The sequence below is a fragment of the Ictidomys tridecemlineatus genome, chromosome 2 (assembly GCF_052094955.1).
Source record: "Ictidomys tridecemlineatus isolate mIctTri1 chromosome 2, mIctTri1.hap1, whole genome shotgun sequence".
NCBI classification, from domain to species: Eukaryota; Metazoa; Chordata; class Mammalia; order Rodentia; family Sciuridae; genus Ictidomys; species Ictidomys tridecemlineatus.
In genome coordinates this window covers 212454386-212477636 of record NC_135478.1, presented here as the reverse complement: position 1 = coordinate 212477636, position 23251 = coordinate 212454386, and the positions used below count along the sequence as shown (strand labels likewise).

Here is a 23251-nt window from a genome sequence, read left to right as displayed (position 1 = left end):
AATGGAACCACCATTATGCCCAGTCATCTCACTCCTCAGTATATACCCAAAGGATTTAAAATCAGCATACTACAGTGATGCAGCCACATCGATACTTTAGCAGTTCAATTCACAATAGCTGAGCTATGGAACCATCCTAGGTACTCTGCAACAGATGAATGGATAAATAAAATTGGTATATACACACAATGAAATATTACTCAGCCATTAAGAAGAAATTATGACATTTGCTGGTAAATAAATGGAACTAGAGATTATCATGCTAAGTGAAATAAACCAATCCAAAAAAGCCAAAGGCCAAATGTTCTCTCTGCTATGTAAATGTAAATGCTAACACAATAAGGGCAGGGGAAGTATAAAATCATTGGATTAGACAAAGGGGAATGAAGGGAAGGGAGGGGAAATGGGATTAGGAAAGACAGTATAATAAATCAGACATGACTTTCCTATGTTTATATATGAATACATGACCAGTGAAACTCCACATCATGTACAACACACAAGAATGAGATCCTAATTAGGATAAGTTATATTCATAAATGTATAATATGTCAAAATACACTTGATTGTCATGTATATCTAAAAAGAACAAATGTTAAAAATAAAGTATGTCTCTTATGAACTTCAGATGGCTCTCTTCCTATTAATCCTGACTTGCTGATAGAGTTGGCCTCAGTCATTTGATTTCTAGTTGTCATCTCTTCTTTTTTTCCCCTTCTGTCAAACAACTCTTCATATTAATCAAGTATTATTTGGCGTTCCAATTTTTCTCTTCTATGACCTTATTCAATATACCTTGTTGCATTTTCAGTCTTATCCTAGATCACTATTTATCACCTAATAGCATAGATATAGAGCACTTCATATATAATGCAGAACTGTTAGCAGTGTCCCTTCATTTAACCCTCCTTGTGCTGATATTCATATCACTCATTCTACATGTATGTATATATATATATATATATATATATATATATATATATATATATATATATATAAAACAGGCCCAACCACAGGTTGAAATTGGCAGAAGACAGACTCAGTGAAAAAGATATATTGATAGAGATTATGTAATCCAAAAAACACAAGGAACACAGAGGAAAAAAGAATAGAGAAAAAGAAAGCCTCTGAGGCTTGTATGAAACCATTAAATACAAATATACAAAGAGAGCATAGGCAGGAAAGGGAAAAGTTTTAAGAGAACAACAGTTGAAAACTTCCCAAATTTAATAGAAAACATTCATGTATACCTGTGATAAGCTCAAAACACTTCAGATAAGGTAAATGCAAAAAGATCCACACTCTGACATAATAATAAAAATGTTATCAAGAGAAGAATGACTCCTCATATACCAGGGAACAACAACAAGGTCACGCTCTATTGCATCAGAAAGTGTGGAGGCCAAGAGAAAGTGGAATGGCATGTAAATGAGAAAAACTATCACCCCAAAATGCCACACCTAGAAAAAATATCAAGAAGGAAAACTAAATAAAGCCAGCCCAGGAAACTAATGCTGAAAGCATTTGTTGCTGGAGATTTTCCTTATTAGAAATACTAAAGGTCTTTCAGGATGAAAGCAGATGGTGACAGGTGACAGGTGGCATTGGAAAAGGTGATCAGGTGCTTGTAAACATAGTATAAATGCATATCTCTTCTCCATTTTTAACTGCTTTAAAAATCAATTGTATAAAGCCACATGAGTGTTCTGCACCTAGGCTAGTTACATATTTAAATGCAGCAGACCTGACAAAGATGCCACATTGTCAGCAGCAGGGACCCGTGTGACCTCCAATGCCAAGCAGAGTGCTCACGGGCAGTTCAGGACTCCAGGGACACTCACCTGCAAATTACCCTTGCTCCAAAGTGGCACCAAACTTCTTGAAGATGTTGCCTTCTTAAGTTTTTTCACTACTACAAAGGAGAGCTGGGCCCAGAGCATGCGTATGCTGGCCAGCCCTTCTCGGTGCTGGAAGTTACTGTTCTTGGCACAACGACACAGGTGTTCGGTAAATTCCTCTCTAACAGTAGAGTACTGCTCATCACGCTGCTATTGACAAGTGCTGTAGAACCTGCGAGCATCACAGTGAGCCGGGGAACATGGGCAGAGCTCATGCTCATTCCACAGCTGCCTGACATCAACCTTAAACTGCTGTGGAGGGTATTCTAAAGCTGAATGAATTCTCACATGGTTGGTCCTCTCTACAGACTCCAGCTCAGGCAACATACATTGAAACCAACTGCCAATACAGGGCAGAAGTGTGGCACAGCAGGGTGCCTTCCCTGTCTACATGTGTGGAGCCCTGGAGGCATGATGTACAGAAGTATTTTAGTTGTTCCTGAGTTAAATGCAATTGGCACCTGCATGAGTTTTCCTGTGTCTCCAGTTTTATACATAGAACTAACAGCCCCTGTCTGGTAGGGACACATTTGAATAAAGTTTTTTCTCTCATTAAAATTCAACTTTGTAAGCTTTATGAAAATAGGGACTTTTCTTGGACTTCTCCAAAACTGAATTTGCCTGTCTTAGCTATAGACACTCAATGCCACTTGGGAATGTCAGTGATGAGCAAGACTTGGACTCGATAAGTTCTTGAGACTTTCCCTGGAGCTCAAGGGCAGCCTGTTTCTCCTGGAATCTTTCTCTCAGACTTAAATATGTCATTATTTTCTCTAACTTTTAGTGTCTCGGACAATAGATGTCCATGACAATGACAGCTATGACAATGTAGTTATGGCCACCTCTATGTACAACTTGAGGATTTCTCAGTATCTTCCTTGGAATGTCTTTTTGAAAAGATCCTTTCCTGGAACCTACCAATTAATTGTCTTACTATAACAAGAAATCATCCAACATGTTTTATTTCTTCTTTTTAAAATGTTTGGAAGTGCCTTTACAGGTATGGTGAGGTACACTGTGGAACATACAAAACAGGTTGTACTGAAAGCCAGGGGCATCGAAATGGATAAATACATTACACAACCAAGACTCAGAGAAGCACAGGGTGATAACAGCATGCTCTGTTCATAATATCTGGCATGAAGAATCCAATTTCAGAAAAGTGAAAAGTAAGGGATAACACCCTTTTCTTCCAAATGCCAGATAAAAATTATTTCTTCTATTTCCTGCCTGGAAACCACCCAGAATGTACAGTTGACTGGGCCCAGTGTGTCTGGCCACTCACTATGATCTACAGCCAAGGGTCCACCTTTACAAGAGGCATCTGAGGCTGGGCCTGACAAGGGGGACACAGGTTTCAATCTCTAGGTAATATCATGCTCTCTAGACATCCATCACAGAGAAGCAGCACTGTAAAAATGATTGGCCACAGAAGACATGTGGCTGCCCCCTTCGAGCATGGCCCTGCAGGGTGGTGCTCAGCATGTGGGTGTGCTGCTTCTCACTGGTACTCACGTCTTTTCCTCTGAGCTCAAGTATTTTTTTCCTTAGTTCTCCACTCTCAGATCCTGCCTTTCAGTTTTGATGTTTGCTTAAACCAACAATGATGTGTGGAGAAGGCCTTGAATATCTTGTAATGGAGCCCTGGACAATGGGTTTGTTCTCAGAATCCACTCTGAATTCTGAATTGTCGCCCTTGCTGTAAGTCCAAAGCAAGGCTCCAGAGAAGGACAACTAAGGAAGGAAGCCACTGGATCTGTGCTAAGAGGAGGGACATCTGCCAGTCTTGGCATCTTCTGGTGTCTGAACTTGTGGCTGTGGAACACTTCACTGCACAGGAGAACTGGGATGGTGGAAGGTCTACTGCACGTTTCCAGATGTGTCCCGTGGAGATTGGCAATATGGATGCTGAGTGCAGGAGTGGTGTGCTTCCTGTCAGCCCACGATGTTCATGGAATGGAAATACTTGTACCATTTAGGAATATACACAGGCAAAATGGAGGCCCTAAGTGATTGTGATCAGGAGAAAAGACACATTCTCTAAGGAAGCATCTTGTAGTGAAGTGAATACAACATAAGCTATTTCATTCAGTGAGTCAGGTTCCTACAGGAGAGATAACAGTAAAGTAGTAGATCTTTCAGCTCCAACCTTAGAATGGAAAGTAGAAAACCCCATGTGCTCTTTTGGTAGAAGGAAGTGAAAAAGAAGTGCCAAGTCAAAAGTGAGTTCTGCCATCCTGAAGAAGTGCAATGGCCCTCCATATCCACAACTTCTACATCCACTGATTCAACCCAGATCAACCCATTCAGAAAAAAATTCATCTGTACTAAACATGAATACTTATTCATGGTAATTATTCCCTAAACAGTACAGAATAACAACTATTTACATAGCATTGACATTGTGTTTGGAATCATAAGTAATCTAGAAATCATTTCAACTCTACAGGACGGTTGTATATGTTCTAGGCAAATCCTACTATACCTTTTTTACATATAGAACTTGAGCATCCTCAGATTTTTGTAACTTCTTGGGGACTTGGAATCAAGTACTACAGATATGAAAAAGGGACCACAATATTTTCAAACAGGTAAAAAAAATTCAGCATCACACAGACCCCAAATTCCAAAGCAGCATTCAACTCTAAAGTGTATCACTGCAGAGGGCAGTGGAGATGTATGAAAAAGCCATTGTCTTCTCAGTTTCTGCAGCATCTTAATGAGATTCAGTCTTTAACATTCAATGACAATGTTTCATCTGAACAACTGACCAAGAGGAGCAATTAAAGCCAAAGAAATTTTGAAGACGTTTCATAGAACATGAAGATTGTTCAGCGTTGACAACATTATTGCTTCCTTAAACTGGGAAGGTAATGTCCCTGAATGAACTTGAATTTCCACCTGGAAAGCGTTGGTGTCCTATTTGTTTGAACCATGGAACAGTCTGTAAACACTGTAACCCAGGTTAGATGTCTCTACTTTTATACTTTTAGAAATGTCTAAAAGCAAACAACAAAAACACTCCATCACCTATCCAAATTGTATAAAGACATAATGAAACTAACAAGTATTAAGGACTTTAATATTTTTAAAAAACTGAAATACAGTTTTTGCATTTTGTGCTCATATGCACAAAAAAAATAAATATAAAGTGATCCCTGTATTACATATCTCATTTCAAACTTTCTTTTTTATTCCTTCTCTTTTTGAGATATAAACTGTGAACAGACACACTGAGATCTAGGACAAGATATTTGGGTTCTGTGGCTTAGTCTTCCCATGTTTCAAGGAGAAAGAGGCTTTGAAAGCTGTTATTGGGTAACAATTAACCAAGTGCTGAAAAGTAATCCTGATGGGGTGGGTTTGTACACCTAGCAAAGTTTTTTGGCTCATTTGCTGCCAAATGAGCCAAACATTTTATAAATAAGCAAGAAAGCCTGCTACCTCACAGCCTACATTTCACAAGCCAGCTACCTCACAGCCTACATTTCACAAGCCTGCATTTACAGGGGTCTGAAGGGTCTGATGAGAGACCACGTGTGGCATGAAACATTTATGACATGTCAAGTTATTGCCTGAGACACTCAAATGCACCCTGAGAATAATAGGTAGTATTTGCCAAAGTGCCAAAGATAATACTGGCAGTTTCAAGAAATGCACTTGCAGCCTTAGGTACTTGGCCAACACATCCACCAGTCCCTCAAATAAACCAGCTACCTCATCTTCAAAGCAGAGGCCCCTGCTGTCCTGTGTCTCATTTGCATCTCTAGAGCTTCTGTGTCGATCCTCAGCACCCAGGCTCAAGCCAATGCAAAGCTACTGCCCAAATGCATCCACAAAACCAAGTCACTGACCAGGGAAAGCCAGAGGATGGCCAGTTATCACACTACCAAACACCCACTGCACCTTGCACTTTAGCCCTGATTTCAAGGTTGTCTGACCCTCAACAGAGACATGAGAAATGAGTCCTCTTTGTAAGACATCTGGAAAGTTTCCCAAGCCTGTCAGGAAAACAAATGATAAAATTTTTAAATCTCAAAGTCATCTTTGACTTTTAGGGAATATTTCGTTTTGGAGTTTTTTTATTACGTCATCAAGGATGTTACAATCTCTGGCTGAAAAGAAAAAATATATGTATCTATAAATATAGCCAATCATATAGAAGTTGAAATTAGAAAAGGAACATGTAGGTAAAATAATGAAACAAATGAAAAATGTTTAAATGTTTATTTTCATGTTAAAAACGATGAATTACCCTCTGGTTAGAATATACCATAATGCTGGAAAAGTGAAGTCACTTTATTTCTGAAATATTTCCAGGAAAAAAAGGAAAGATCCAAAAGTAATGAAGAGCAAAATCAAAATATTCCAGCAAGTTTCATCAACATTGCCAAGATGAGCCACGTCCTTTCCAGGCCAGAATTCCTAACTCAATGCATTTTACGATGTCAGGTCCTAATGTTTTTCCCATCATCAGTTGAGATATTTTTGAGTTGGAGGTCTGTACATTTAAATGCTACAGTTTTGCATGCTTTTATTTTAAAATGTGTTTATTCTGATACACCTCTCAGAGTTTCAGTGTAATGTCTATATTACATACAAAAATATCTGATATCCACATTTCAGCATAGCTTTTCCACCATCCAACCTGTCCCTTTACATACAGGTGATGTACTTCACAGAACACATATGTAATTTTAATTGAGAGGAAGTTTACTAAGTTTATAAACCATCTGAGGTGTCATTTACAGAGACAAGAATGGAGAATTAAGATAGTTTTTAAGATGATTAGAGTAGAAAGCCCAATGGTGCCAGTGGCATGAAGGATTCAGATGAAGCCACTCTTAATGGAGTGAATGGATCTTTGCTGACAAAACTTTTACTATGGTCTCAATTTGCCAATATTAGAAAGATCCCTTTCTAAAAAGCTGATAAAGTTACACAAAGGTGGACTTCTTAAAACTTAAAAATCAGCAAGTACATATCTCCAGATATGGTGATGGAACAGAAACACCAATTCATGTTTTCACTGCATTCATGTGCATAAATCGAAACTTTCTGTGTAGATATGGAGGATTATTGTAGGCTGGGAATTTACCCTGGCCAGTGTGTGCAACAGCTAGGAAGGTGATGTTCCTTCTCTTGGTACACAGAGTATTCTGTGGTTTGCTGGATCTTTTTCTTCCTCTTCTTGCTCTCTCAAATGCAGCACACCTATGTTTAAAAGCAGGCTTTTTCATCTGGCAGCTGCTTCTTGGTCCCTGTACTCTGGACTTGAAAGAGGAACCCCGGGACCTGGAGACAGTGGCTTCACATCTTCAACTGCTCCAAACCATGCAGTCCTCAGCTCACATCTTAAGCTCCCTGCCTGCGACCAATGTCCACAGCTTGCAGCCCTCTCCAAACACTTGCTGGTTCCTCCCTCAGGAGGAGTCTGAGCATGCCACTCTATGGGGACAAAGGGGACTTGGAAGCCCTTGACAACCTGGGGCTGGGTTATTCCTCAAGACCCAGGATTTGAATATCTCAACTATGAAAACCCAGAGAATGAAGACAGGTGAAACATGGTGACTGGAAACTAGAGTTCAAGGCTTAATAGTTTATGTTGTTCCCATTTGGGTTTAGGTATCTTGAGGTGTAATGCTTAATAGCTGTGGCTGACTAACTGGAAAACAAGGTGATCTTACCCATGGTTTATACTCTGCAGTAAATCGGAGCATAAAATACTTCAGTGAAAGATGTTCATGCCACATCTGAAAACAACTGTCACTCTTGAGTCCCACTAAATGGTCTATATTTGACTCTTCAGCTTCAAGCACACACATGTGTACATATGTTTTTGTGAGTGGATATTATATGGTAAAAGGGACCCTTTCCCATGACCTTCCATTTGACTTCCTCCATGTTGAACTAACTGAACTCTAATGTGAAGGAGCACAGGTGACTATATGGGCACTGATTCATGCTGGGTGAGTCTGTGTTGTCCACCAGAAGCTTCTTCAGGATCATGGTCAGCTTCCAGCTCCATTTAGGCTGATCTGGCACAACCCAATACTCCCTGTTTGCTCTCTGTCCCTGCCCCATGTTCCCACCTCAGGAAAGGCTCCGATGATTTGTATGTTCCTTAGTGATGCTCCCCACGACAATGGCAATTCCTCTCAAACTATGCCCCCACCAAAGTCTTGATGCGCCAGTGGTTGGGAGGCGGCCTGCTGAGTAAACTCCTCCCCTTCAATTCACACTCCTCACTTTCAGAAAGGACCTCCATTATTTCTTTGATATTGAAGCTCCAAAAAAAGATGGAATTGAAAATGTCTCCTAGAAGGAGCCAGAATTCCTTCATAGCTTGGCTGTGCATCCATCAGGCATGAACTCTCTTCTGTCCTCACAGTTGTTCTGTGCTACCTTCCCACTAAGCCCTCTGAAAGGCCACTGTCTAACCAGGGAGCTCTTCCTAAAAGGTGCCAGCTGTCCTGCAAACTCCTTTTGCAGTTAAGGCCTAGGTATTTTGCTTCATTCTCCAGTTAAATTGAAGCTCTCTGCAGTCTTTGGCTTCAGCTCCTAAGCGCCATTTTAAATACTTATAAAACGAATCCAATACCAGCCTTTGAGGTCACCACTATACCACCTGCAATTTCAGCCCTGTCTGTGGCATGCAAGAGATATAGGAGAAATTTTTGGCTGCTGCTTCATGGCTAGAAGAGGCTGAGTTGTCAAGTTCCCATCCATGAGAATCTAAAATAAGAGAGCAACTGAATGAAAACAATTCTCTTTTGAATAGCTCAGTTGTCAGCCACTGGGAGTAAGGGTGACTTCCTCCTACTTTGGGCCTTTCAAATTCCATTTCTTAGGGATGCAAATGGCTCAGTTAACTCATAATGAGACAGATTAGTCCAGTGTCTGCTTTTCCACCTATAGTATCTTAATAAATAAAAGTGTCACATTTTGCTAATCTGATATTCTTGCTTTGAGATAATGACTCATGATGATTCTAAATATTTTTATTTAAAAAGTATACAAGAATTACTTTTTTTTTTCCTCTTAGCACTTTGATTTTTCAATAATTTGTTTATAATAGCTGCTTCTTGGGCTCTGGAATAGTCATTTATTTTTGTGAATTCTGGGGGGAACCCATTGCTTTTCCCACAAATGCACACCTGTGAAGATAGTTATTGTATGGATAATTTATATTGCTAAGTTGAAACATCATTTAATTTTCTTTTTTTCTGGGAAAATGGAAAGTTTAATTGGAAGCTATTTCCTGGGCAATTTCCCTTTAGCGCAGATGTAGATGGATTTTATCTTTAGATTCAGTTTGGATGGTACATTGTGTTGACTACAAAGAACCTGCATAATCACTGCTCCCTAGGGGCTTTCTGCCCTCAGCAGTGTTCTCCAGGAGCTCCCTGGAATTCTTAGCAAACAGAGGACAAAAATAAATGTGTGTGTTCACAACTTTCCTCCAAGTTGTTTTAAACTTCACATAGAAAAATGTAAAGAGATGACCCTCCCTCACTGGATATCAACATTTTAAGCAAAACCCCATCCCAGTCATACACAAGAAAGTTCAACAGCAAAAGGTAGGAAAAAGAAAGTGAGAATAAGCTTCTTAGATGCTGTCACTATAGAAAGAAGTGCTCAAAACTTGAAAAACCTGACATCCTGTATGGAGACCCAGGAAATGACAAGACGCGGCAAATCCCAGGGAATAAAACTTATTTGTAAATTATACAGATCTCAAAGGCTGAAATTTCTTCTCTTCATGTTTCAAAAAAAAAAAAATTCCAGAGGTCAAAGGAACAGGTGCAGGTGGAAATGTATATAAAAATACTGAGCAGCGCTCCTAACAAATAAAGATAGCTAAATTCAGTCACCTCTCACGTGTGTCCAAACTCAGGCCACGGGCTGTACCTGCCCACTGTGCTTTAAAAGGTCTAGGAACAGGAAAATCACCATTCAAATCTCTCCTCACTACACACAGCCATTCACCATGAGATGACTAACAATGTCTGTGGGGTCGGGTTTACTCTACCTGCACTGAGCTGGTACCAGGCTGTAGGCAAAACTGTTGTCTTAGAATTCCTCCAGTCCCTACATGTAGCTGTCTTAGAGGCATTTCCCAGCTTAAAACCCAGCTGATGTAACTCTCCAGGCCTCTGAAACATGCTTAGAAAGGGCTCCCTCCAGACCTTCACGAACTCAGCTTTGTGAAGTCACCCTATTGCTGATCAGACTCACTGCTCCACCGTTCAGAAAACAGAAGGCATAAAGGTGAATGCAACATAAGAAAGGAGTTGACATCTGGTCCTGCAGTCTTTCCATATAGTCTCTGAAGTCCTGTTAGTCCCCCAGCCTCATGTCCTGGCAGACCCACTTGATGTTGTCATCACTGTCAAACAGGATGGAGTTGGAGTACGGGCCTCCATCCTCAGGGAGGATGGTGGTGTAGGAAGTAAACTTGACCCTCTTCCTCTTCGGGACAGAAGAGTTTACAGGTTCATTTTTCATCTCTTTCTCATAGACATAGTCAGAAGGTCTGAGCAGCTGACTGTGGAAGGGCTTCTGGGAACCTCCATTCAGCAGGAAGTTCCTCTCCTCAAACTGCAGCCCCCTGTCTATCATGGTTGTACACTCCTCCGAGGGGAGCATGATGTCCACTAGGTTCTCCAAAAGCTCCACCTTGTTCCCAAGCCAGACCCAGTCATGGGAGTGGGGTATGTTGCCCTGCTCGCTCACCACAAGCCTTTTGTGTCTGTACTTCCAGGCAAACGCCACGGAGTTGATCAGGAAGACCAGGATGGCCAGGCAGAAGATGCAGACCAGGGTGTACATGCTGATCTCCAAGTTCATCAAGCCCCTGGAGGCCACTGTAAGGTCACTAGGGTTACTGGATTCTGGAAACTTCCCCTGGGTGGGGAAGCTGGTGAAGGCATCAGAACCACCACTCTTGAGTAGCTTCTTGTCCTTCCCCTCCCCAGGCAGTGGCAGGGTTGTGCTCCTGTTTGTCCTGTCCTCTGGGCCAGCAGGGCCCCCACGCCGGAGCCACTCCTGGACTGCCCGCTCTTGGCTCCCTTCCTGCTCTATAGAGTTGCGGTGATCTTTGTATTCCCGGTTCACACCCTCAATGTCATTGCTACCTCCCCGGTGCTCCTCCTTGATGCCTGGTGCAAACCTGACCTTGACACTTCCTTTACCCACAGCAAGAACACTTTTCCTCATGGTCTTCTGGCAAGGCTTGCTGATCATCATCTCCAACTTAATCAGGGGCTCTTGTCCTTCGCCCTCAGCAACCACAACCGGCCACTGGGACTGCAAGTTTGGCTGGAGAGACACCACCATTTCATCCAATGATGAGACAGTTATGGAAAAATCCTTGGGATCATAAATGTCTAAAGGTGTCACGGAGCCATCACTGAACAAAATCCAAGATCTGACTACGGCTTCCTAAGGGAAACGAAATCAAAGCATGATCAGCTCCCTTCAAATTTACAACATAAGCAAGATTTCCTATAAGTATATGTAGAAAAAAATCTTCGGTTTTATAATCTTTACCAGTTCTTGTCATGCCTTGAACTGGCATCAATAATCTGCAGGAGCTCCACTGGTATGAGAAATAAATAATAAGCTTTCATGAATGCACTAAAGTGTAAATTAATTTATTGCATGCCATATCAAAGAATTTGACTTTGACCTTTCTAAAAACCCTTTGAAAGATCAGGCAATTTATCTGAATCAATTTTAGGTGCAACTAATCAGGCTACTGCTAAAGATAATATCGCTTTGAACCTTCTTTATTAGGAAGCCAATGCTGATGAAGCAAAACGCACTCTGGTAAATTTCTTGGTAAACGATGGATTATTAAGTTGGACTGCTTGAACGGCCCAGTGCTTCAGTTATCTTTATAAATAATTTGCAACAGCCAGGCACAGTGATGCACACCTGTAATCCTAGCCAACCAGGAGGTTGAGGCAGGAGGATCATGAGTTCAGGGCCAGTCTCAGCAACTTAGCAAGATGCAGTATCAAAAATTACCCATTTGGTTTGGCCAAGGTAAAAAAAAAACATGGCCCTCAGCTCACAGTCCAACAGCAGACTGTGCCTATCACAGGTTATCCTGCTGGAGAACAAATGGTGGAGGAAATGAGCCTCCTTCTCTACATGCTTTCCTAGACCCAATGTGCTGGGAGAGATGCAAGGAGCAGCTCCAAGAACAGCAAGGGGCTGAAAGACCCTGCTGACCCTCTGTGTAGCACAAAACGACCTGGAGAGGAGGGCATGGACCATGGACCAGGGCACAGGCCTCCAGGCTCTCACCTGCTGTGGGGCCTGGAGAACATCCTGGGCAGCCACTGTGGAGATGATGACCCTTCGGTCCACCCTGTGAGGCTGCAGGGAGAGAGACAAGCCAGCCACCAGCTGCACACCCAGCTCCACGATGGTGACGCAGTCATCCAGGACAATCACTGTCTTCTCAGTCAGGATGGAGTCAGAGAGAGGTGAGAGGACCTGGGGAGTAAGTGAGAAAGCGCGGTCTCTGCCCACGTGACAATTTCAAGTCCTAGAGCTGGCGGGGCCTCAGGAGACTCTGCAGTGCTCTACAGAGTGCACACAGGAAGACTGCTTACATAGGTATCCTGCCATTGTCAGATTAAACTTAGCACTTGAAGGAGTTTTATAAAGGTCACTTTAATCCACTTCCTTTCTTGAGATTCATGCCATGATAACAACAGTGTATTTTCTGAGATAAGCTTATTTTAAGTTAGAGGCAATAACTCAAATTGCCTGCCTTGGTACTCAGCACTCAAAAGAGTAGCGCTTTCCCAACAACCAACATTCAGGCTTTGAAAGCAGTGGCCTGTGGTCAACTCTTTTGAAGGAAATGGTACTCAGCCCTATTCTCCTGCTCACATCCCTTCCAATGGGCAGGTTAAATGCCTATCATGGGACAATATGATCACTGTGTGGACCACTGTGGGATAACTGGATGAACAGTTAAAGTGGGGCAGGGAATAGTCATGTCCTAAGGAGCTGTTCCTACCACTTTACTATCTAATGTGCAACCATGGGAGACTGAACCCAGGACAGGAATATGTCAAAGGCACAGTTTCTAGAACATTCCCCCTAAATGTTGACCTTAACCTTCAAACACAATGAGAAAGCACTCTACAATCACACTGTTATATGACATAGGTGGCTCTAAAACAAGGGTCTCCCGAATTATACAGGAACCCTTAACAGCAGAGTGCATTCCCCAGCTGGTAGCAGGAGAATTCAGACTCTAAGTGTGAGAAGGACTGAATCCAGCCATTTCTGATAAGAGAGGGACCATGTGAGAAGGAATGGAGGGGTCCTCTTAGAGGACAGGGCAACACCTGGCTGACAGTAAGGAAACTGTGACCTCAGTGCTATAACTATAAGAGAGCTAAGTTCTTCCAAGAAACTGAATGAGATTAAAAGCCAATGAGTTCACAAAATTCCAAGATTAAGGGCCAAGCCCAGCCAGCACCTGGATCTCAGCCTTAGGAACCCTGAGCATAGAACCAGCCCACCCACCAGGACTGTGTACCCACAGAATATAACTTAATAAATTACTGTTGTCTTGAAATGTTAAATTGGTGGTAATATATTACACAGAAATAGACACAAATATAGAATGTTACATATTTAATTCAACTTTGTCAAAAATTTACTTTGGCAACACCTTAAATAAGATATAATTAACTATAAGCAGAAACATTTTAAATTTGCAAAAATAAAAAAAGCTGTGACTTTTTCTTTTTTAATCTTGCCAAAATAAGTTAGAAATTATTTAACTATTAGTATGATGAAAATAGAGAGCTTTGAACTATGGATTCTTTGTGATTTATAGCCAAATACATGCTTTAAAAAATCTTTGCCTACTGTTTAAGGTATAATATAGCTAAATGGTTAAATGTTGAGGTTGAGGAGAAATTTGCTTTCAGAGATTCTACCACCTCCTAGTACAGATTAAAAAAAAAAAAAACAGTGTCATATCGGGAAAAGGGTGACTTACACTATGTGTTTCATTTAGCTTTCTCTGGTAAAAACAGATCAGGCATTTTTCTCAACCCTCTCAGAAAATACAAAATGTGTTTAGGTTATTAAAATTGGTGAATACTCTATTGCTTCTCATGATTCTGTTACAGGCAGACTTGGTATCTGCACATTTGCACAATCACTCTCACACATGTGCACATCCCTCCATGGCAGCATTTGTCTGCATCATCAGAAGTACTGGTGTTGGAGAGGTGGCAAAACATGAGCCCCCTGTACCTGAACAGTGGTGATTCCTGGCTCCCGACCAACCAGGGTCCTGCCATCCTGTAACTGGGCGACTCTGGGCTCCTCCACCTTCATGAACTCTGTCACAAGGTCAGTGATGTCAAACTGCCAGTCTGGGCGCAACATGTAGGTCAGCTGACCCAAGTCAGATGACTTGGTCACAAACTCAGTGAGGACGTGCACCAGGACATGCTGGTACTGCAGGGAGCAGCCTCATCCCTTCTTCTCCTTATCCTCCTTGTCTTCGCTTTCCCAGGTGGGCCTGAACACAAACAGACCACAACAGAGTAAAGGTCCTTGTTGGGAATGAGTGTCATGTGCCCCTGGTTTAGAGTCCAGGTGATGGTGCAGAGTGAAATTAAGTGGCTTTTCTCAGGCCAAATCTGTTTATCCATTGATTCACTCAACTTTCAGCAGTTAATTCATTCAATACCTTTTCAGCAGTCACCTGAGCCACACAGGCTGCTTCACACTTAGAAGGTGGACAGCAAGTGCACCCTGGCTTCCCTGGTCTACTGCCACAGGAGACTCCAGACCAGACAGGCAGAAATGGAGCCTCTGCTCTTTGTCTTCTGGAAACTGGGCATCAAAATACATTTCCCCATGTGGGAATGAAGCAAGACGGTGGCTTCTGAAGCAGAAATGCGAGGTCCTGAGACAGAGGAGCTGTCTGGATTTCTGCTTGCACTCCCTGTTGGGCCTTGAGCCAGGTGCTCTGCTCTCCCATGGGCTCAGGTATCTCATGCTGGAAATGAAAATAAGAATGGATGCCTGTTCCTCCCCCCTTTGGGAGTATAAAAATCAAGGACCAAAGACATCAAGGTGTGAAGACACTGGGAAAGCCCCTTAGGAACTGCAAAGATAAACCAGGAGCTAGTGGGCTGAGCCTGCTCTCATATCCCACTCCTCACTGGCCTGGGCCAGTGGACTCCACAGAAGCAGCTTCCTCCTGCTTAGGCCCTTGGGGTGCCAGAGCGCTCTCCCCTGGCACATCCTGCCCTCACCCACAAGTACTGCTCTGGGAGCAAAGCTGCTCATGTTACTGGTAGAACTTGTGAGTGGATCTCTCCTTTCATGATTCCTGCCTTCTGCTTTCCTTCCCAAGGGCTCTGGCCCTTCCTCCAATCCTGGCACATGCTCTCCATCTGTCCACAGCCCACCCTGAGGAATCCTCTGTTTCTGCAATTCCAGAACCTTTCCCTAAAGAAGAACCTCTCCTGTGGCCTCATAGGAGAGGACTTTAATTCATGGCTGTTGCCTAGTCTGTGACCACCAGTGAGGAGGAATACATCAGGGGATGAAATGACAGCAATTCCTATGTACTATTGTTACACGTACTATGGGCCTATTCTCCCCATGATGACAGCTAACTTTACAACAGCCACACGTTAAACTCATTCATTCCTCACAAAAACCTGAAGACTGAAGTTGGACTGCTATCCTGATCATGTGGATAAGAAAGGGGTCACGTAACTGATCATGTGCAGAGGCAGTGCCAAGCCCAATCTGGTTGTCCCTGTGTGCGTCCTCACTGGCTCTACAACTAACCTCATCTTTACTGTGGCTGTGACAAAAGGCTCACAGTGGTTAACACGTGTGTTTCAGTTTAGATCTGAGGCATTCCCAAAAGTTCATGTATGGAACGATGAAAGAATATTCAGAGGTGAAAAAATCAGATTATGAGACCTGTGACCTATTAATCCACTGATATGTATTAACTTGTGGTAACTGTAGGCAGTGGGGTGTAGTTGTAGGAGGCAGGTCACTGGGAATAGGCTTTAGGGGTTTATATTTTGTCCCTGCTGAGTGTGGTGCTCTCTCTGCTTCCTGGCTAGCACGTCCTGAGCTGCTTTCTTCCTCCCTGCTCTTCTGACATGATGGTCTGCCTCACCTCTAGCCCAGAGCTATGGAGTCAGCTGACCATGGACTCAACCTCTGATACCATGAGCTGAAATACACTTGTCGTTCTCTATGTTGTTCTTGTCAGGTCTTCTGATCTCAGTGACGCAAACTAACTAACTAGCAGGTTTGCATCCAGTTTAATTTGATTTCTGAAATATGTGTTATTCACAATAGTTCAATCTGCCTCCTTGAACCAGCACTGTGACCAGCAATTCCAGTTTCCTGAAGCGAGAAGTAAAGATCTTTATGGGTAAGAGAGATGCCTTCAGATGAAAAGGAACACAGCATTAAAAACATTGTGACATACTGAAAAGTCATTCCCATTCTGTTTTTGAGTCCATCAGGATATATCACCAGCACTGTTTCTGTTCAGTGCTACAAAGTCTTTAAACGCTGTCCTGATACTTAACAAAGACACACAGAGACACTCAGAAATTTAGAACATTGTTTTCTTTGTATTAATTTTTGATACAATTTATTTTATAATAAATGATACCAGCTGTCTTTTTTGTGCTAGTGATGATAAGTTCCCCTTAATTAAGTGAATAAAACTGAAAGAAGTGCATTATAAAGTATATTTTACACTTCATTAAAAGGTGGCGGTATGATAAAAGTTGTCAGTAAATATGTGAACTTTTAGAATTCTGAATTATTGAAATAAAACAGTCCTGTTAGGTTAAGATAAACTGTATTCTATTAATTCTTTTAACTTTTAAATAATATTTTAAAATAATCACAAATTCACTGAAAGAAAAAAAAGTATGGAGAGATCCCATACACTCATTACCCAGTACTGCAAAATAACTATCTTTGTAATGAGAAGATGATACCAAAACCAAGCATTTGGCCTTGGCACACACAGAGCTCATTCAGATATCACCAACTTTAGAGTCACTTGTGCCTGTATGCATGTATGGGTGAGCAATAACCTCCATGCATAACTTATTTTGGCCTGGTAACAAAGTTTGACCACATGTAAGGCAGGCACCTTAATTCCATTTAGGTTCCTTGGCCTCCCTGCTTTCACAAACAATTGTTTTAAAGACTTCCTCTATGTGCTTTAAGCACCACATTGATGAGGTGCTAAGTTTTTGTTTCAACCAAATATGATTGTCAAATATAACTTAAGAAATTCATGAATTCAGGAAGACTTTTATCCTTTTTACTTTTACTGATTCTGTCATTCTTTTTTCCTTTTCAAAGTTTCAAATCTTTTTCAGTTATCAGTTTCTTTTTCTTTGGAGAAGCTCCGCCAGCTATTCTTTGAGGGTAGGTCTCCTGGAAATAAATTCTGTCTCTCTTCATGTAAGAGTGTCTTTATTTCCCCTTCATTTTTGAAGAATACTTTTTTCAGATATAGATTCAGGACTGACAGTTTTTTTCTTTCACCATTGGAAAAATGTGCCACGTCTTTCTGGCCTCCTTGGTCTCAGGTGAGAAATTCATCCTCATTCAAATTAGTGTAATATCTGGATGTTTTTAAGATTCTTCCTTTGTCTTCTAAGTTTCACAAGCCTAATTATGATTTGCCTTGGCATGGATTTTTTTGAATTTGTCACTTTTGTGATTTCCCAACTTTTCAAATCTATAAGCTGTGTCTTTTGTCAAATTTGGGAAGTTTTCAGCCACTATTTCTTCAAATACTGTTTCAGCCCTATATCCTTTCCTGTCCTCAGATTCTAATTACAGAAATTTAGATCTTTTGTCATTGTTCACAAGTCCCTGAAGCTCTGTTCGCTTGTTCCCAACCTACTTCTCTCTTACTCATATTGAGTAAATTCTTTTGTCTGTCTTCCACTGACTTGATCCTCTAACAGCCCCACTGACAGTTACTCTCTTTTTTAGTCCTATGATTTACATCTTCTTCTTTATGATGAGTACATGTGCTTGCTGAGATTTTCAATTTTTTTGTTTTGTTTGGTTTTGGGGCTATTTGTAATTCCTCACTGAGAGCTTTGTTTTTTTCTCCCTGCTTGGTATAACAAGTGATTTTCAATTGTCTTCTGCACATTCTGAATATTATGACAGAAAACCCTGGATCCCACTAACACCTGTTTTAGTAACTTTGTTGTGTTTTAGTGCACAAGTGCTGATGGGATTTTCTGAGCTTTGGCTCTAATGACAACTTAGGCTTGGAGCCCAGGTGATCTGTTTTGGATACCATGGGGTGCCCACTGCTTCCCTTCTAGTTTTGCCTAAAAGGCAGAATGCACAGCCCTAGAAGAGGTGGAGGGTGGGCCAAAATCAAGAAGCCACACAGGCAGTCAGCTCTGGGCCTGTCCTTCAGGTTTCAGGGAAGAGTCTTGAGTCCCATCCTTAGCGTCTGCTGAAGGGCCCACTTTTCCAACAGGGAGTCTCTTGCTTTTCCCATAGCTGGCCATCTAGTGATGCTAAAAACTTCAACATCCTCAGGTCCTGTTCCATACGTAGCAAGAAGACTCCAAGGTGCACACCCATCACCTCCTCAGCCACAGCCAACCTCACTTGCTTTCCACATACGGCAGTACCCAGCTCTGTTGAGCACTCTGCGGCCTCCTAGCAAGGATCAGCCTTCCTCAATTTCCTCCAGGCCCTCAGTGGCAGCATTCTGAAATCTAGATTTCTACCAGCCCTGCAGTTGTCTGTGCAGTGAGTAATTTTATCAGGACGCTCCTCTCACATTCTGAGCACCATCACCACCTTCCCTGTTGCCACTCAGGCCAACCTTGGCCTTTCCTTTCCTGTTTCTGGCCTTGACTCTGATGAGCAGATGTGAGGGAAGAGCCCACCTCTAGGATCTGTCTGGTTGTTGCAGGTTATTTGGATCCTTTTGTTGAAGGACTGGGGCCCACATTTTCTGACTGGTGTGCATCCTCAGGCTACTCCAAGCTCCTAAATACTGTCACCCTCTCTCCTTGAAACGTGGCTCAGTCCATCTTCAAAGCCAGCAACACCCTGTCCAAATGTTCACACCTTCAAATCCCTCCCACTTCCCCTATGTATTGGCTATGGAGAATGTTCTGCTCTCAAATGGCTTATCTGATGGGTCTGGCCCACCAGGGTACTCTCCATTGATCAGTTGTTTGTAGCTATTTCTTTAAAGTCCCCTCATCACTCTATCAGATCAGTGTTTGGTGATGGGAATCTTGGAGAGCAAGCAGTTCATCTTTAGAATTCTGCAATCTGCAAGGGGAGTCAGGGCTCCCAGACAGTGACTTCCACTTGGGAGGTGAAGTGCTTCTGGGTGAAGTTTACTATCGTGTCCACTTTACTCTTCATTTCCTTCCCATTCACGAAAATGAAGTCACAGTTGTTGGAAACCTTAGGGGAAGAGAGAGAACCATGAGATGCACCAGAAAGAAAAGCATAAGCAAAACTTAACAACCGCAAAGCACGTGAGCAGTGACAGCTCTGATTTATTAAGACACCAGGATGACCGCAAGAACATGACTCCCATAAAAGGGTAAGTTTTAGGCACTAATTAGTGACAAATACTGATAAACAGACTCCAGAAAAACCATTTTGTTACAAAACTCTCACAAGTAAACCCGTAAACATAATTTAATGGAGTTACACAACCTCTGTTGCTTTTGCGATGTGCTTTTTCTTTATCTTACCTTTTTTCATGAACTCAAACCACCACCAATAAAACACCAGCTGCAATTTGTTTCACTCTGGCACCATATTAGAAGATGCACAAAAGGTTTTTGTTACATAAAAACATACTTAACTCAAGCCATATAGAGGATCTTCTGAAAAACCAAGAGAGCTTTGTACTATGTGAATGTCTAGAGCGTTCGGGTCCCTGGGTAAGGGTCGCGAAATCACCGGGACACAGGGGATGCAGAGCCAAGGCAGCAATTGCAACTGCATGCTGAGGTTTATATGCAAGTTTCTTTTATATTCTTCTTTTAACAAAGCAAGCAAGTTTTTAGTAACACTTTGCCCACATAGCCCAAATATTATGCCTCAGCGGGTACACAGAGCTAAATTCAAATTGTTCCTGTTCTTTTTGATAAGTACCCTCCCAAAGTTCTTTGTAGACATTATCTAATCCCCTGAGGATGTATTTGCTTCTTTAGAATGTACTGTTCCCAGGTCCAGTATGCAGGAAGCTTCTTCCTCTTGGCCAAACCATGCAGAACTTGTAACTTGTGATAAGGGGAAGAGAACTTTTTCTCCTTCTGGCTGAGGTTTGCCTCAGCTGACCTAAATCACAGCCACAGCTCTTGCAAAGTGTCAGGCCTGAGGGAGCTAAACTCTGTACACTTAAACCCCAACAATTCCTTCCTTTTTCTATTGTTTTTCTAAAACAGCTTTCACAAAGTTAATATAGAGTTTTGAGATGGTCTTATGTACATGCAATATATTATTATAAAAAGGATAATAACTAAGCATAACACTATTACCACTCCTCCAGCTGTATGGGTAAGACTTTGAACAAATCTTTTGGGATTTAATCCCTCTAACTGTTTTAAAAACAATTTAGCAATTTGTGTAGCATCATCATGTTGATACCCTTTTTTAAAAATTTCAAATATATCTTTTTGTAAAGAATCAATCATTAATCAAGCTGTTTCATTACCATCAAGATAATTTTGTATGATACTCCATTCGTGTAAGCTTTGATTATATTGTATATTAGTTATACAAAAAGAAGTTGAATTTCAGTCACATTTTAATCTATTTTTTTTGTTTTAATGTGAGTATTTTTTTTCCTAACCAAGTAACTGTCTGTTTTAAAATATCTATTTGAGTTTGAAGTTTAGAATCAATTTGAGCCTGGGATAGCCATAACTCATGCGAATCTTTATGCCATTCCTCAACAAAATGTTTTGTTTGTAAAGAAGTATGTAAAGCTATCCCTGAAACTGTAGCAACTGTAGCCACTGCAATAAGACTTAGAATTACAGCAACAGCAATTCCCACAAACCATTTAGTACGTTTCAACAATCATCTAAAAAATTCCAGAACCAAAGTATTTACAGGATCTTGGGACCATGGTCTTTGTAAGTTCACAGGAAGCCAAATGTGAGAGTAATGTTGTAACAGCACAATGGAATAACCAGAAGGAATAGAAACAGATGTATTAATACAGGTATACAATTTACAATTAAAGCATAAAATTCCCTCATCAAAAGTAACATTTCCAATTAAGAACAGATATGGCATGGGCGCACATGTGGTTATATTATATTTTTTATATACAGTAAAATTATAAGAAGCAGCAGATTGACTAGTCTCAGAGAAGAGCCATTAGACAAGATTAAGAGCCATTAGACAGGTTTAGTTGCAGCAGCAATCTTCCGTAAATGTGTTTGTAAATGATGAGGGTACTGCACTGAAGCCAAGCGTGGGTCAGCAATTCCGCCATCACCCCAGGCCATCAATTTGTCATTCCAAATGGTTTCATTCCATCTCTCTTTTGGCGGGATTTTGTATGTAGAAGATAAATCACAAGCAGTAATATTTCATTCTGAACAATTTTTTAAGAACATCCCATAAGGACCCCACATGATAATATCCTGAAATATCTTCCTGAATTTACCTAAACATTCCTGCCATATGAAAGGGGAGTATCTCAAGTCCTGATAAGTAAAATCAGGACACTTGGGGAACATAGGATATTTTTGTTCAGTTATATTATCCCAAGTCATATTAATGGACCATGCAGACAGCTGTTGTAAACGGGTTCGCGAACCATTACTCCAATTTCCAACTAATATCTAATGTTGCCAATCTAATTGTAAGCAAGGAGGAACGCCCAACCATATAGGTTTATTGTTATTATTCTTATAAGTGAAATTAAATGGTGTTCCATCATTCATATTCATATATGTTAAATTGTTCCAAGGGGAAGATAAAAGAGCAGGAGAAGTATATAAGGTAATATCTATGTCACCCCAAGTAACAGGTTCCAGCAAAGGTGGCTTGGGAATATAGGCCCAATAGTGAGTATTATTATTTTGTACCTCAGAAGCGGAAGACACTGTCAATAATGCACACATGGCCAGAAATAAATTTTCTGGGGTGCAACTCTTTCCCGTTCGTTGCAGCACCTTTTGCCTTTCCCCACTCAGCTTTTTAATTTGACCCCACGTAGGTAAGGGACAAAAATTAGGACGTCAACGACATCAGGCCCCAACATGGAGACGTGCCATTGCTGCCACCGGAACATCAAGCTCAGGATTTTGATTCCTCAGCTAGAATAGTGGATAGAGTGGCCCCCTTGGTGCCGTTCTGATTGTGATGGGTCTGGATCCACCGCCCTGGGAGCCACTGCCGGTGTCCATTTTCTGTTAAAACATAAGCATAGCCCTTTCCTCTATAAAGTAAAATCCCTGGCTGCCATTCAGCATATGCCGCAATTTTTATCCAGATTGGTTCATGAACTGCTTCTAAGGTTTTTTGCTCTAAATGTCATTCTGCTCTTCTCAATATTTCTCCTTGTGGAAGATTAAGGAAATTTAAAATGAATAAGGCTTGATGTAACAATGCTTTAGGTTGATTTTGTAAATATCTAAACAAGTGCATATTTAAATCTGTCACTTTCCTCCTTTTTAATTTTTTTTTGTTAACCCCTTTTTTATTTACATTTAGAAATAATTTTTGTAAATCTTTGAATTTAGGCAAATTATTTTATTTTAAAAAGAGATATTTTGTTATTTGTAGTACATAATTAATCACATTTGTTTACCATATTATGAAAATATAGTGTCTAAATATTAGGGATAATAAAGAACCATTTATTTATTTATTTATATTATTTACCAACTTAAAAAATTATTAATAATGTTATCTAATGTAATTTAAGGAGTTAAAAGCATTTAATGGTATATTTAACATTTAGCATATTAACCTTGTAAATTAATCAGATATTTAACAAAAAGTACTCATAAATAAATAATCTTATGTCTAATTAATTTACTTATTTTATTAAAACATTAGACAAGTATAATGAACAGTGTTAGCCATTTTTTTTTGTAGTTATCGTTTAAGAAAAGTCCTAGAACCAAAGCACATAAGTCATTAACATGTTAAAGACATCTTAGTTTTTATCTGTTTACCCAATTTAAATTGAACCATTTAAATCAGTGAATTAAAAATATTTGGATCCATTTTTTTATATTATTATGAGCGCTCTTAACATATATATTAATTTTTATATC

General features: G+C 40.8%; 1 protein-coding gene across 1 annotated transcript in view; it reads right to left on the bottom strand.

Annotated features, from left to right (window-relative positions):
• The window catches only part of LOC144368845 (transmembrane protein 132B-like), a 140645-nt gene that overhangs the window by 67490 nt on the left and 49904 nt on the right, over positions 1-23251 (bottom strand). The window contains 3 exon segments of the mRNA XM_078027882.1: positions 10137-11342; positions 12213-12404; positions 14193-14572. Of these exon segments, the coding sequence (XP_077884008.1) occupies positions 10137-11342; positions 12213-12404; positions 14193-14572 (1778 nt within the window).